We start from the raw sequence: 16393 nt of genomic DNA on the forward strand, positions 1-16393 counted from the left end.
AACTATTGAGCACCGGTCAACGTTATACCGTTAAGGATCCAGAAGAGTTTCCCTCTAACCAGGAGGCCAATCACAGCGCGACACGTGTCGACATCAGAAGCTAATCATAGCACGACACATGTCAACATCAGAAGTCAATCACAACACGACACGTGTCAATGTCAAAACAAAGCTAGAAAATCTCTTCTATAAAAGGAGATCATTCTCCCACAATATTTCCTGATGTCATTTGTACTAAATCATTCAGTACTCACTAAGGGAGAGCTTGAACCTATGTACTTGTGTAAACCCTTCACAATTAATGAGAACTCCTCTACTCCGTGGACGTAGCCAATCTGGGTGAACCACGTACATCTTGTGTTTGCTTCCTTGTCTCTATCCATTTGCATACTTATCCACACTAGTAACTTGAGCAATCTAGCGAAGGTCACAAACTTAACACTTTCTGTTGTACCAAAGTCCTCACCGATTTTGTGCATCAACAAGATGCAATCCAAATAAAAAGTTATATGAAAGGAAAATATACAAGCAAGCAAGCCTTACCAATGATGTATAAGTGATGTATACCAGATTCATATACGTACCTACGTAATTTACAATCTTCACACACACAAAAAAGGAGTTCAAATGCACTTGTTTTCATGAGAGAAAAATTATATTCACTATCTAACAATCAATTATCACATATTTTAGCATTGCATATAGCCATTGAGCATAAGATTTTGCTTCCTTTTTAAATTATTAATAGCCCAACAATTGCATAAACCTAAAAATTGAATATTGCAAACTTTTGATGCTCCTTGATGAGCTTGCTTATATAGTTTTCACACCATTCTTCTCTCGCTCCTCACACACACCTCAATGCTGTATTTCTTTTCTCCTTTTACCCCCATATCTCCACACCCTTCTCCTTTCTCTCTCTAAATTGGTGCACAAAACCAAGAACCAAGAACCAAAAGCCTAATCTAATTCCTAATTGGGGAGAGAGGGGTAGACACATGCTTTGAGGGTTTGGCTTTTTAGCTCTCCTCCTCCTCTCTTTGTCAAAAACACACCTGAATTCTCTCCTACCCTTCCTTGAGCTTTGCCTCCTCTCTCTCCCCCCCTCACTCGCTCATCAATTTGCAGCTTCCTTCAACACAATCTGTCAAAGGCACTTGATTTACTTGCGAAAGCTTGAAGATTTAAGGGTATCGTGACAAACCCACATAGCATCAGCTCGCAGGTTTGAAAATAACCATTAATTTCCTCCTCTGTGATGCATTTCGGATACCCAATTCAATTGGGTATTTGAAATCGGTGGGCTTAGATTGCTGTATATTGTGAACCTCTAATTCTGTTTGGTATATATATATACAATTCGTTTCTGTCTGGGCATTAGGGTTTTTGAGGTGGAACAGTTTTGGTTTTTGGGTTTGTTGTGTTCCTTTTTACTGGTTCTGGAACTTGGTATTTGAGCTTGAAGGTTACATGTTTATGGGTCTGTGTGTTGTTCTTCAGTGGTAATAAGATTTGGGTATTGTGAAGTTGAATGGTTTTGGACTATCGGTTTCTGGGTCATCTGTATTGATTGAGATATGAGTCGTAGGGTGCGGCGAAAGGTGGCTAGGAAGGGGAAGGAGAAGGTGGTTTTGCCTAGTTATCCAGAAATTGAAGATGAAGTTTCATGTCCAATGCAAAATGGGATTGTCGATTGGACTGGTTTGCCAGATGATACAGTCATTCAGTTGTTTTCATGTCTGAATTATCGTGACCGGGCAAGCTTATCTTCAACTTGCAAGACATGGAGGGTTCTTGGAATTTCGCCTTGTTTGTGGACGTCTTTGGATCTTCGCGCTCACAAATGCAATGATACCATGGCATCTTCACTTGCTTCAAGATGTGTAAATCTTCAGAAGCTTAGGTTTCGTGGGGCAGAATCTGCTGATGCAATATTGCATCTTCGGGCAAAGAATTTACGTGAAATAAGTGGCGATTACTGTAGAAAAATAACTGATGCCACTCTATCTGTGATCGTGGCGCGGCATGAGTCACTTGAAAGCCTCCAGCTTGGGCCAGATTTCTGTGAAAGGATCAGCAGTGATGCTATAAAAGCAATAGCTCTTTGCTGTCCTAAATTGAAAAAGCTTCGACTTTCCGGAATTAGGGATGTGCAAGCTGATGCTATTAATGCTTTATCTAAGCATTGTCCAAATTTGACTGATATCGGGTTCATAGACTGTCTGAACATTGACGAGATGGCACTGGGAAATGTTTTATCAGTTCGATTCCTCTCTGTTGCTGGGACCTCAAACATGAAATGGGGCGTGGTTTCACATCTTTGGCATAAGTTGCCTAACTTGGTTGGGCTAGATGTTTCAAGAACTGATATTGGTTCTGCTGCTGTTTCACGGTTGTTATCATCATCACAGAGCTTGAAGGTTTTATGTGCCCTGAATTGTCCCGTGCTTGAAGAAGACAGCAACTTTGCTCCTCGTAAATATAAAAATAAAATGTTACTTGCCCTTTTTACAGATATTATGAAAGAAATAGCTTTTTTATTAGTCGACATTACGAAGAAAGGAAATAATGTGTTTCTGAATTGGAGGAATTCCAAGAACAAGGATAAAAACTTGAATGACATTATGAGTTGGATTGAATGGATTCTCTCTCATACTCTTTTGCGCATTGCCGAGAGCAATCAACAGGGTTTAGATGTTTTTTGGCTCAAGCAAGGTGCATCTTTGTTGCTCACTTTAATGCAGAGCTCACAAGAGGATGTCCAAGAAAGGGCAGCTACAGGACTTGCAACTTTTGTTGTTATTGATGATGAAAATGCTAGCATAGATTGTGGGAGGGCTGAAGCTGTTATGCGAGATGGTGGCATACGTCTTCTCTTAAACCTGGCAAAATCTTGGCGGGAAGGGCTCCAATCAGAGGCTGCAAAGGTATATAATTTTTTTTTCTTTTGGTATTATGACAATCGGCCCTTTTGACTAATTGTTGTATGATATGGTCTATAGTGTAGGAATTGGTCATTTGGTGATACACAGATTCATGATTATCATGCATGTAGATGTGGAATTAGGCTGACCTCATTCCTTTAAATGTTCATTACTTGAATAGGCTATAGCAAACTTGTCTGTGAATGCCAATGTTGCTAAAGCTGTTGCTGAAGAAGGAGGGATCAATATTCTTGCGGGTTTGGCAAGGTCTATGAACAGGCTGGTCGCTGAAGAGGCTGCTGGAGGACTATGGAATCTTTCTGTTGGAGAAGAGCACAAGGTCTGATAGTCTACATTCTATTGTCTTATCACTTACATATGCCCCAAAATTTACTTGTAATCAATTAGGTTTTTCTGGTCAGGGTGCCATTGCTGAGGCCGGTGGAGTGAAAGCTTTAGTTGATCTAATTTTTAAATGGTCATCTGGTGGTGATGGAGTTCTGGTACATTACCTTTTTTTCACGTATTTCTCTCTTTACGTATGATGCTTATATTTTATGCAATACACTTTGGGTTGCTGTTGCATGGTGGTTTAAGTTGTGCCTTACTTTCCATGTGTGTCCTTTCAGGAACGGGCAGCTGGTGCACTGGCGAATTTGGCTGCTGATGACAAGTGTAGCACAGAGGTTGCTGTGGCAGGTGGTGTGCATGCTTTAGTGATGCTTGCTCGTAACTGCAAGTTTGAGGGAGTGCAAGAGCAGGTAATAGAACCTTCTGTTGCTATTGTTAAGCTCTATCTGACAACTCAACAAAAACATACTTCAAGTGTGTACAATTTTTCCTATGGCTCCAGATGGTTGAAACTTCAGGCAAAACTTAGTTCCAAGAAACCTTAAAAGCCGGTTTTGATCGACACCCACCACTTCCAAGATTCAGGTTGTGGTGATTGGTTTGTCCTTTGTTTATAGAAAATCTCACACTATTTGTGATGGTTCTTCAAAGCCTGCCTAGATCTTAGGTTCATATGGTGTACCGCTGTATCTAAGTGCCAATTTATGGCGCACAGTGTAGCGTTAAATTAGTGAAAAGTTTTCCTTATTCTATATAGCATCTGGTTCTTCTAGGGACTTTCCTTCACTATTGTATTGGCTTCACTCATTCAGACTCATCTGTGATGCCTTTCCCAACATGATCTTTCTTTTCTTTTTTAGTGGTTCAGGTGTGCATCTTGCATTGGTTCTCTCTCTCTCTCTCTCTCTCTTATATGCACCTGTATGTGTGCATTGTATTTTTTTTTTTTTTTTAGCAAATTATTAATGCACTTCTTATACCAGGCTGCCCGTGCCTTGGCAAATTTGGCTGCCCATGGAGACAGTAATAGTAATAATGCTGCAGTTGGACAAGAGGCAGGTGCTCTTGATGCTCTTGTTCAGCTTACACAATCTCCTCATGAAGGTGTCAGGTAGTTTAATCTGGATCCTCTCTTTGCATTTTTTTAAGCAACTCTTGAATCTTTTGATTTAATGTTTTTGTATCAGTCTGATATTATTTTGTTATCTACAATATATTTTCTTTCAAGCAAACTTTCTATTATTTAGATAATTTTTATTTCATATATGCATCAAAGGTTTAAGATACTTGCATGCCCCTTTCACCAATTACCACAATAAAAAAGAAACAGAATCCCGCTTAAGGAACAAAAGTAATAAGAAATTATTAGTTGTTTAGGAATGTTCATTGTTGAGTGTGGTGCTTAAGCTTTAGGCTTGTTGAGAGTATATCTCACTTTGGGAATGCAAAGCATTGTTTATTATACAATGTTAAGGGCCTCTGCACTGATGGCCCATTGTTTTGGGTTGGATGCCTTAACTTTTACTTGGTATCAGAGCAAGGAACCCAGTATAAGTTATCTACGCTTTTGGCTGCCACACTGAGGGGGCATGTTGAGAGTATGACCCACATCTGCAATGTAAAGCTGTGTGTTTCAATATAATGTCTTGGCCCTCTTCAACTCATGACCACTGGGTTTTGGGTTAGATGCTCTAATTCTTTCCAGACTAAAAATGATGCTGTGTTTTAAAGGCTACTTTAATTGCTTAAGAGGCTAAATGGAATTCTAGTTCACTCATTAGTTGTTAATTATCAACTTTTGTCTATGCAACCAATGTAAAACTATACCTTATTTTACCATTGAGCAGGCAAGAGGCAGCTGGTGCATTGTGGAATCTATCGTTTGATGACAGAAATCGAGAAGCAATTGCTGCAGCAGGCGGTGTTGAGGCATTGGTATGATATTTACCTTGAATAATCACAACCTTATAATGTCAACATAATCCATGCTAGCGTCTCATTCAAATCCCTAACATAAAGTGTTTTTGGATAAGTATTTCTTGGAGTTGAACATTTTATTTACTATTTATTTACCCTGTAATAAATGCTGCATTATTATGAAAAAGTTTTTATCAAATGCTATACACATCTTAGGGTGACCAAAACATGTTACTTTACTTATTTGGATCTACAAAAAAATCAAAGCAAATTAATGAAACAGATGGTTTAGAAGCTTCTTTGTGTGTGAACCATTTCATATCTGCATCAAGATTTTTGGTCATGATTTGAATGGCATTTCGAATTTGGACTTGCACATATTGAAGTTGATGAACTGGAAAACGCTTCTAACATAAATATTTGTTTTATGTACTGTTAGTTTTTTATTTTTTATTTTCTTTATTGCAATTTAAATCCTACAGTATAATCTGGGTCCAGTTGGTTTCTTGTTAGTTGGACTAAAAAATGTGAATGTTGGCGTTGCTTGAAAAATGGTCCCTTTAGCTGCTTTTGCTTCTGCCAGTTTGTGAAGGAAAAAAATAATGTGGATGTCGTGTTGAGTATGGAATTTTTTTTTGTTTAAAAGTTATAGAACATTTTGATAGTTTACCATTTGACCTGGAAAGTGATACTTTAACATTGTTGCTCTTTTTAAGCTTAAGTGTTCCCACTTGTTAAAATACAGTTTTTGTTATTTCATACCCAATAATGTTGCACTGTAAGTTTAAGCTACCTCATTTGGGTATGCAGGTTGCTCTTGCACAAGGCTGCTCAAACGCCTCCCCAGGCCTTCAAGAACGGGCTGCTGGTGCTCTTTGGGGATTGTCAGTGTCAGAAGCCAATAGGTATGTGCTTGCTCTTCGTAACACATCAAGCTAGTTCAAACCTATACGAGCCAAAGAGTTTGGACTAGCGATGCATATCTTTCTAGAGATATCGTTCATTTTTGTTTTAGTTTATGGATCAAAACCTTTTGGAATACCTGATCTCAGTCAGGTTCCTTATTCATTTAGCTAGATAATGATGATGAGCTAAACTTTTGATGGAAAACAAGCACACACCATGCTTATCACAAAAGAAAAAGGAAGGAAATAAAAGAAGAAAAAGATGCATGCAATTTAGAGATGTCAGTGGCTTGAGATTCCTTTCCAATTATATCTGGAAGAATTTTTATGAGTTTGAATATCATTTAAACTACAGCTGTGATGTAGTAAAGACTAAGATTCAGCAAGTTGCTGTTCGATCAAATTTAATTATAATTTATTTTGTTATGTGGTTATACGTTAATGAGAGACTTTTTTTGTAATGCAGCTAATGCTTATGATGGTAGCTAGACACTGGGTAATCAATAAGAAATCATTTCTGGGGAATGGATATTATTTGTTACAATGTCATATTGGCATCTATCGTAATTTTGGCTCTGCCAAATCTCAAATAATTTTAATTTACTGATAGCCTAACAGAGACAAAGCTGTATCTTATATTTCATGGGCATGCAATTAGTTTGTTTCATGTTTTGTTCTTTTTTCCCTTTTCATTTCATAAACCTTCACGTTTGCATTTTTCCAGCGCATTGCATTGCATTTTTGCCCTTTTCATTTCTTAGAGCTTCAAAAACATTCCATGACTTGTTTGCAGGAAGTCCTGTAAAGTCACAGCTCTGGTATGGACATTGTGCCAAATAGTGCGATTCTGATATTTAAGATGTTTGAGTTTGTGAGTGTAATATTGGTCGGGTTAGGTTTAGAAAGTTTTACCACTTTAATGTTTTTCATTGTTCTTTTATTTCTTACCATAGGGTTACTTTGTCATAAGATATTTCTGTTCATTTTGTGTGCAACTTCTAATCAAAGAGACTTTCCAGCTTAACTTCTTAACACGTTTTAACAATGAAATTTCTCCTTATTTCATTGGTTGAGAAGATTGAACTTTAACCAAAAGTGTAATTTACATGAAAACCACAAGAAAGTAGCGAATCTGTGAGCAAAATATTCAAGTCTTCCAGTTCTCAGAAGCAGATTCCATCGAAGTATTTGTCAACCTGAAATTATAATATTATATAATTACTGCCTACAATTATTTTGCTTCTTTGTCATGGTTTTTGTGGGTACTGGAATAATTTTTATGCTGGAATGTTGGTCCAGTAATCTCTACGATTGTTTAGGATGCAACTTCCAAAATTACTCAACTGTGTGCTTTTAAAGAATAATCACTTGTGCATTTTATGAATGGATCAACTGAATGTGATCTGCAGTAGATTTCCTTTTTCTCCAGTCACATTGTTATTTCTTGAAATCTATCATACTCTTCCATCCAGAATACTCCTATGTTCTTTCATTGAGTATTGATATGAATTTTTTATTTAATGCTGTCACTATTGATTTTGCTCACTTTTTGTTGGTTGTTAGCATTGCCATTGGACGGGAAGGAGGTGTTGTGCCTTTGATTGCATTGGCACGCTCTGAAGCTGCAGTAAGTATTATTTTATTTTTCAATTATTATTTAAGATGTTCATGTTCTATGGTCAATTAGAGAAAATCAAGCACTATTATTTAATTAAATTTGGTATTAGCTGTCGTACATGCAGATTGTTTCAGAAATTAGTTTAATAGTAATAGAACGTGGTGGATCACTGCTCACCTAGGCACTGGAATTGAGCAATCAATTTATGGACATAATTTTTGTCTAAAAAGAAAAATAGGAGCAGAATCTAATACCAATCATTGAAGTTAAGTCTGAAAGGATTAGTATGAGTATTTTCATGTATCCTTTTTTATTCAGTAAATAATATCTGACAGTCTGTATAATAATGTTAACAAATAATTGTGGAAACTGAAGCTAGGACCTCTACATCCAGTATTAGCTGTTTGGTCTTGTTTTACATTTGATGCACATGATGAGAGAAGCTTTTTATACTTGAACTTGTGTGTCGATACCTGTAACATCTTTTCGAGTGCATAGTTTCTCATGGCCTTGCATATAAATTCACTCATGTTCTAATTGGATACTCTTTTGGTCATTCAACCTTTTTATAGTCCTTCATGGGTATGCTTTAGTGAGTACAGTGCAATTACTTGCAAATATATGCTCATATTTCCTTACAACATCCTTTTGTTGAGCTTTCTTCATTCATGTAATTGGAAAAAGATTTGATTTGATTTTTCAACTTTCAGGATGTCCATGAAACAGCTGCGGGTGCTCTTTGGAATCTTGCTTTTAACCCTGGTAATGCTCTCCGGATTGTGGAGGAAGGAGGTGTTCCTGCGCTTGTTCATCTTTGTTCTTCTTCGGTGTCAAAAATGGCTCGCTTCATGGCTGCGTTGGCATTGGCATACATGTTTGATGGCAGGTATTTGTAGGCCTAACTGTTTTCTGTGTGCTTGCTACTCATTCTTTTGTTTCAAAATGCTGTTGAATGTATGGGATATTTTGTTCTGTATGTGATGTGGTTTAACGTCCTTGTGAGTCTGTATACTTCTATGTGGCCTCATTTTCAACCCACTGCATCCTGGGTTCAAAACCTCCTCCTCCCCTTAGTCTTAATAGTAATATCTCTTGTAGTAAGAAAAAATATGTATGTTAAAACTTTGTTAATACTCTGCAGAATGGATGAGTATGCGATGATAGGGACTTCATCGGAAAGTGTCTCAAAGAGTGTGAGCTTAGATGGCGCTAGAAGGATGGCTCTGAAACACATTGAGGCCTTTGTCCACACTTTTTCTGATCCACAAACGTTTGGTGCTGCTGCAGTATCATCAGCCCCTGCAGCGTTGGCGCAAGTGACAGAAGGTGCTCGTATTCAAGAAGCAGGACATCTGAGATGCAGGTTCTCTCTCTCTGAACTAACGATTGTTGTCTACGAGGCTGAAATTTTAAATTTGCCCTGTAATTTTGCATATTTTTTTCCGTCTGAACATTGACGTTTCCTTGTACTGTCAGCGGGGCTGAAATTGGAAGATTTGTTTCCATGCTACGGAATACATCATCTGTTCTCAAGGCGTGTGCTGCATTTGCTCTTCTTCAGGTAAAAGTGCATACTAGACTCACCTCTGTGAGAAACACTAGTCCTTTGTGTAGTTTAGTGCCAACTTTAATATCCATTATTTATTGATGGAGAACGATCCTTTATATATGTATTCTTTCAACTGCAGTTTACCATACCTGGTGGCCGGCATGCTATGCACCATGCCAGCCTTATGCAGAATGGAGGAGCAGCACGCCTTCTGCGGGCTGCAGCTGCTGCAGCAACTGCCCCCCTTGAAGCCAAAATCTTTGCTAGAATTGTGCTTCGGAATCTTGAGCATCACCAAATAGAACCATCACTTTAATTTATCTGTGATCCGCCGGCAAAACATCTCTGTTTAGAATCGTTGATGGAGGCTGATTTCATGCTTAGTTACAATCTTCCGCGGACAACAGGACATTGCACCGCAAGGACCCAATCTATAATCTTCGGTTTAACAAATCGGCTTGATCTTCATTTTTTCTTCCTCCCCCCATTCCTTAGGCATAAAAGATGGTTAATTTAGGTTCAAGTAACTTACTCCCTTTGTACCAAATCATATGAAGAAAAAGAGAAGGTTTGTTTAGATGGGGGAATAATTTGAAGAACTTGTACCTTAACCATTTTCAATTTTTGCTGTTTGAGACTCGTCGAGGCAACATTCAACATTCTGATGAAAAATTTCACTAGTTAATTTTGTGTTCTATTGTTTTTATAGGTAAGTGATAGCCGCAGCTCTTCTCCCGCTGCACACGCTTGTTATGTCTGGCAAGGGAGAAAAATAAATAGGGTGAGCGGAAATCACCTCTTCCGCTTATCCGAATAAGATTGGAATTCGACAATCTAAATATTGATAATCTGAATATAAATGGATTTGGATGTGGCTCCAGGTTGATCTAATTCGACTTAATATAACATAGTATTTATTTTATTTAAATTTATAGATATTAGTTGAATTTTTCAGGTCAACCGGCCGATGCTCCTACTCCAACAACACTGATATTGTCAACAATATTAATAATAAAAATTAATAATACAATAAATGATGCTCCAAGCTAGCAAATCTGCTTGACCATGGCCACGGGTAGGGTGAAATTTCTTATAGGCTCTCCGGACCCGAAAGGGGTGGATAACCATAATTTGCTATTAGTTGTCCCCTTTTTATTAAAAAAAAGTTTCTAATGACATTTTTGAATTAGATCCGATAAGAAATATATCAAATCCCATGCTAATAGGATATGAGTCGACAAGTCAAATCCGATTATCTGACTACGCTGCAGATCCGATGATCTGATTATAAATGGACCAAGATATGAATTGAGACCGATCTTATCCAAATCCGATCCGTTTACAAGTCTAGTTGAAGTAATGGTCCGAAAGGTGGAAGATAAAAAAGTACAATAAAGTTGGGAAAGTCATTTACATACTCTACAACTTAGAGTCTCCGTAAAATTACTTAACAAAGTACAACATCAATGATTACGAAACAATACGGCAGCCTGCAGCCGGCAGCCGGCAATCGTAAAAGGAATTGTCACTCACTCTCCCTTCTCCAATGGTGCAAAAAATAAACAGACATAACAAGTCCCGTTCGACTATAGTGCATAGAGTAGTAAGAATATACGTAGTAGCGATCATTTCAGAGCGTTCTTGTGTATATTTCACATTACACGACCCTCAGCACCACCTTCTGATGCTCACCGAGTCCAACAAGATCCAAGTAGTTGTTCCAGATTAACGAAAGTGTCGTTGGAAATGAAGGCTCTGCTATCTTGTGCTGCGTTGAGTCTTCGTCTTCCAAGTATGGCACAATGTACGTTTTCATGTCGCTTCGAGAGATCTGCAGATGGCCCCCCGACACATTTATGAACTTAACTTTTCCAGCTTCGTCCAAGGTTTTCAAACCAATCCAGTCTTCAGTGTACAACATGGTCTGCAGGACGATACGAGTTATACTCGAAAATCCTATAGCTTTCTAATATGGACTTTTCTCCACGGTCTTGGATTCAAAAGCATAATACTTGCGCAGGAAATATTGAGTAGATAAGTTACCTCTTGCGCAGGCAAAATAGGATCAAAGGCCCCGTCTGGGAAATATCCAAACCATGAGGTCTCCTTGGGTATCAGTACAGTGTCTTGCTCAAACTAACCATGGACGGACGCGGGATGCAATCAGAAAGAGAAGTTAGATTGCAAATTAGATCATTTTAGTTGGGCAAAGAAAAAATGTAACTCTAAACCTCACCATAATCAAGACTAAGTTCTCTAAGCTAGCAAACCGTTCCTTATAAGTGGAATTTCTCGACGCTTTGATTTCATTATTCAACTTTGGAAGGAACCTACACCCTTTTAAATAGCCATCGATGTCCTGAAGAACAGAAAAGTTGACCAAGTTTAGCTCTTGGTGCTGGGGACATGCGGTTGAAGAAATCGCCAACGAAAAGGAATGTTTTAAGCTGAAAACGGAAGTATTGTACTCACTGTCGGGATTTTAAGATAACCACTTGGAGCCAAATGTTCCTGCAAACCCATCAAAGATAGGCAACTTAAATGGTATAAATTAACAACGGATATAAAATAAAATGGAGAGACGGGAAGTGTGTCCCGTTCGAATACATACTCATTTTACTTTCTCAAGAAGCTTGAATGCAAAAAATAAAACCCAAATTAGAAACTTGAGAGTTCAACAAAGTTCAACCTGGATAAAGTCGCTGTAGATCTCTGACTGGATTAAGTCATCCAGAAGAACGCAAATCCATTCGCACTGCAAAATGTAAAGCATGTCATACCAAGCACAAAATCTTAGATATATCAATAACAAAACTAATGTATTCACTTGGTAGGCAACAACAAAATGCATATTCGATACTTTCTTTCCACAACACTTTTTAAGTCGATTTGTCTATTGTTGTCACTGGTTCCAAAGACCAAATGAACCTTTCTGTTTCTTTTCCGATTACGTTACGATGGAAATAGAATATTGACAAGCCGAAGTTTCTCACTTCAGGTTTTCAAAATTCGAAAACGAAAATGAGAACCACAATATCTTGTCTGATCTCATGGTATAGATCCTGGTTGTTTTACATTGAAACAATATTATAACTTAGTCATGGAATTAATTTTGAAGTAACATGGGCCATGGCCAAAGCAACGCCATGCTCCAAGTGCGGTGCGACACCTGAAATGTAGTTTTGTAACTGGATTCTATATAAAAAAAAACTACTCGGATGAGGACATTACAGAGAATATAGCTCAAGTGAATGCTTAAGTGCTTGTTCCAAAGGAAACATCATTATATTTCTGAACAATTCTCCACAACTGCGAATCCTTCTACGTTAAGGATGCTTTCATTTTACCTAAGGAACAACGCACGTAATTGAACTGTGTTGACAATATCTGAATCTTACATACTAAGGAAAGTAATCAAATATTTACTTTGTCCTAATAGATGTTGTTCTGTCTATCATGCTTTGTGTCCAAACTCTTCATTTAAGTGAAGTATTTTTCGAAATACAAGAACCCTACACACGTCTTGTTATACTTTATCAACAGGTTCAACGCGACAGAATATTTTCTGAAGCCAGAGAAGGAGGTGGAAGAAGCACATACTTTACAAAATGGAATAGAAGCGGTACCAGCATGAGGACCTGCTAGTGATATGAGATTTTTCACCTGTTTCACATACAATGATAATAGAATGGAATACGTGTTCGTTAGAAAACTGATGACGAGACAAAATAAGTCAGCACGCTTAACATCGTACAATACACTAAGTAGCAATCAACAAGGAAATGTAACAAAACCCTTTTGAATAGCATGATAAAGGAATACACGCCTTGACAGATCTTCTAGTATATCGAGAAACTAGATCAAGATGAACTTTCTTTACCAGGAAAGCGCTTGATTTATAGCATATTGTACGATCAAGAAAAATGATTTGCTAAGAAAAAGAACAGAGAAGGGAAATATCACTTATATGGTCATGTCAGTTCTTACAGGAGGTGCTCCGTCACAAAATTGAATTACTCCTCGTCCAATCATGTTACCCTGTGAAACAGAAGGAATGTGGAATATCTTATCAATTAAACCGTATGAATATAAATTTTTTAGTGTAAGATTAATTAAGTAACTAGAATGAATAAACGCAATCAGATCACAAAACGATCATAGAAGGCAACTAAAAGTCTAAAACTCCTAAAATTTTCATGAAAATTACTCCACCTTTTTACCAAGGCAATTACGCAATCATTAAACTACAATACAACTGCGCACACAATTACAACTGTATCTATGTACACCTTTCATGTCAGACGTTCTTCAATTTTTAACCTGGGAGCGTATCTGCGCTCAATTACCAGTACATCATGATTGCAAAACAAAACAGAGGAAAAGGATGCAAGGTGAGGCCATCAGCTATATAGCATAGTCCTGTTAGAAAAAAGCTTTAACACTCTAAGGCCTCGTTTGATAGAGAGGATTAGCTTGGATAGGACTATTCAATATATTGAAGGCACTTTGAAGGGAGAAATGGACGACAACTTCTCTATTTTGTCCAAGTTGAAGATTACTTGTGAAGAAAAGTTGTCGCTTTTAATCCTACCATTTTTGTGGGGACTGGTAAGGATATCTTTTCTTCATGAGTAACCTTCAACTTGGGCAATATGGAAGTTCACATCCATTTCTTCCTTCAAAATGCCTTCAATGTAGTGAATAGTTCTATCCAAGTTCGCCCTCCCTATCAAATAAGGCCTAAATGTGTACAGGTGGTGAAGGATTATACATCTTTTTTCTTTCTTTTTATTGCTGCATAATGGCTTATATATCTGACAAAGTACAAAGTTTCATCAGGATATGGATGGGGAAGAAACATCATATAGCAGCAGATGCCGAAGGAAAAACAAGACCGGGAAACTAATAACTTTTACAACTGCTGCCAATCACCTGAGAAAGTCCAACCATGTTGTAACCGTCACTTAACTCACTCATATTTTTCACCTGTAATTGACATGAAAAATTGTTAAGAAAGATTTTATAATTAAATTTTTAGAATCAAGAATCGAATGCATTACCAAACCATATCACCACCTTCTCACAAGCAATGGCCGTCTGCAAGCACAAGTATAATAAGTTAGTTTACACAATTACACACGGAGCATTATTGATAACAAGCAATCCTTGTACTATTAGTTCAAGAGTCACCTGTTCAGATAAGGGCATTGTCCAGGAATCCCACGATCCATCCCCAATTTCTCTACAAAGAAAAGGAAATGAGTACATTGAGAAAACAAGACTTCTGTGTCATGGAGAAGTTAGCCCGATCAGAGATGTTCGGTTTAAGTGTTGTTTTCTTTTAGTTAAAAAAAAATAAAGCAAGCACCAACCAGTAAACTTGGCAAACCGATACATATTTTACATAATATTGATACATGTAACATGTCACAGTTTCGGACATGGTCGTCCTATTCTAAGGCGCTCCGGTTCTGCGAGAAGACTAAGTAAGTTTTAATCTTGTTATGGCTTGACGGGGATGCACAAGTTTGGAATCTTTAAAGAAAGATTAACAAAGAATATTTTCATTGACATGATTTCACATTCTTATATTTGCCGTAGTCCCAGGCACAACATTATGCAGTGCAATCAGCTTACGGGCAGTGTGGAATGTGAAATCTTCAAAACTAGCGTAGACTCGGAATTGGGATATAACCAACGGTGAATAAGATGCCTATATACATCATAAATACAGTAAAATAGATTTTTATCTGCATACATGCAATGTCCTTGAGAACCTGACCAGTTGCTTAAGAGCTCAGTAAACAGTGCGACTCCTCGGTTGCTGCATTTATCACTGATTCCTGTCATTAAATACAAATAAAACCCCATCGTTATACAAATTAAACCAACTCTTCCCAGCATACTACAAGAATTCATCTAAAAAATAAGCTACTAATCCATCTAGACGCAACCATCAGAGAATCTGAGAGACGAAGTCATTTCAATTAAATTTCACTCGACCTTTGTTGCAGAAGCCCAAGCAACCAGATTTTATAAGGTAATTACTGAAAGAAGATATACAACGGTATCGCATAGTTTTCTAAGGGAAAGGGTGAAGCAAAGAACAAAGTCATCAGCAGAGTTTGTATTAAAATTAACGCATGCATACGAGACATCCTACTTCTTCGTAAGTACCAACCAACTCGGTGAGTCCACTATTTTTCTTCCTTTACGTAAGACGAACTAGCATGGACAACATGATAGCTACCTAAATAGATTGATACACTTCTAAGAAAACAATCTTTCTTCTCTCAAATGACGCAATACTAAGGCCGAAAAATAAAATATCTATAACGTATGTTTCTTAGCTGACTAAACTGAAAATCAATTGTCAACGAATGTTATTTATGTACACATTTTAACATCAAAACAGATCTAAAATGTCGATGATATAATGGGCGATGAATCGTCTCAACATTCGGGCACCAAATAGTAATAAGTTTCCCAGAAAAGCAAGGAGCAAGCAAACTACGTACAACAAAAAATTAACAATGTGAGAGCATCAACCCAATTCGGCAACAAAATTCAAAACTATAAAAGCAAACTAACAGATGCTAAGACTGGCAATTTGAAAGGGTAAAATTAGCAAATTATGCCACAGAAATAGAAGCTAACTGAACACCATAAAATTCAAATTTCCATTGAATTGCTTGTTCTAATTCACAACAAAACCCACTAAAAATAAAAGAAAATATGCGGAACCCATGAAGTTGAAAAGAAAAACAAGAATATGAGAGACATTACCATGAAAAACAACGAAAGGAACAGAGTGGGTTAGTGGGATGAGAGTGATGGTGAAGAAGAAGAAGAAGAAGAAAGGTACTGGTGGACAAGACATTGTAGCCAACTGGTTTTGCTTCTAGTTGCCAAAAGCTTTGGCCTTTGAGGATTTTATAGGGATTAAGAGTTGAGAATCCTAAGATTTTGGGTTGTTTGGGACTCTTGAGAAAATTGTGTTTCATATGTTTAGAGAGAGAAAGAGAAAGCAGTTGGGTTGGACAGTTTCTGGAAGGAGAAGGCGCCAACTACCCTTCAAGGGGTTCGAGCTGACGATTTGCCATAAATACGAGAGGCACAGGAGTCTACT

At 37.6% G+C, this 16393-nt stretch overlaps 2 protein-coding genes across 2 annotated transcripts; one reads left to right on the forward strand and one right to left on the reverse strand.

The window, feature by feature from the left end:
• The first annotated feature begins 815 nt into the window (after window positions 1-815).
• On the forward strand, window positions 816-9949 carry LOC126629114 (protein ARABIDILLO 1). Its single transcript, XM_050299001.1, has 12 exons — window positions 816-2927; window positions 3106-3264; window positions 3347-3427; window positions 3554-3685; window positions 4259-4386; window positions 5123-5210; window positions 6003-6097; window positions 7661-7724; window positions 8426-8601; window positions 8857-9078; window positions 9192-9276; window positions 9404-9949. The coding sequence occupies exons 1-12, from the start codon at window positions 1578-1580 to the stop codon at window positions 9578-9580; spliced, it is 2757 nt and encodes a 918-aa protein (XP_050154958.1). The 5' UTR covers window positions 816-1577; the 3' UTR covers window positions 9581-9949.
• A 687-nt stretch (window positions 9950-10636) lies between these two features.
• On the reverse strand, window positions 10637-16336 carry LOC126629695 (uncharacterized). Its single transcript, XM_050299796.1, has 12 exons — window positions 16051-16336; window positions 15023-15107; window positions 14455-14506; window positions 14341-14361; window positions 14197-14250; window positions 13252-13302; window positions 12865-12927; window positions 11954-12019; window positions 11737-11775; window positions 11501-11623; window positions 11308-11400; window positions 10637-11188 (listed from the first exon to the last, which is right to left on the reverse strand). The coding sequence occupies exons 1-12, from the start codon at window positions 16142-16144 to the stop codon at window positions 10922-10924; spliced, it is 1008 nt and encodes a 335-aa protein (XP_050155753.1). The 5' UTR covers window positions 16145-16336; the 3' UTR covers window positions 10637-10921.
• Between the last annotated feature and the right edge of the window lie 57 nt (window positions 16337-16393).

Source organism: Malus sylvestris, chromosome 7 (assembly GCF_916048215.2).
Source record: "Malus sylvestris chromosome 7, drMalSylv7.2, whole genome shotgun sequence".
Taxonomy (NCBI): domain Eukaryota; kingdom Viridiplantae; phylum Streptophyta; class Magnoliopsida; order Rosales; family Rosaceae; genus Malus; species Malus sylvestris.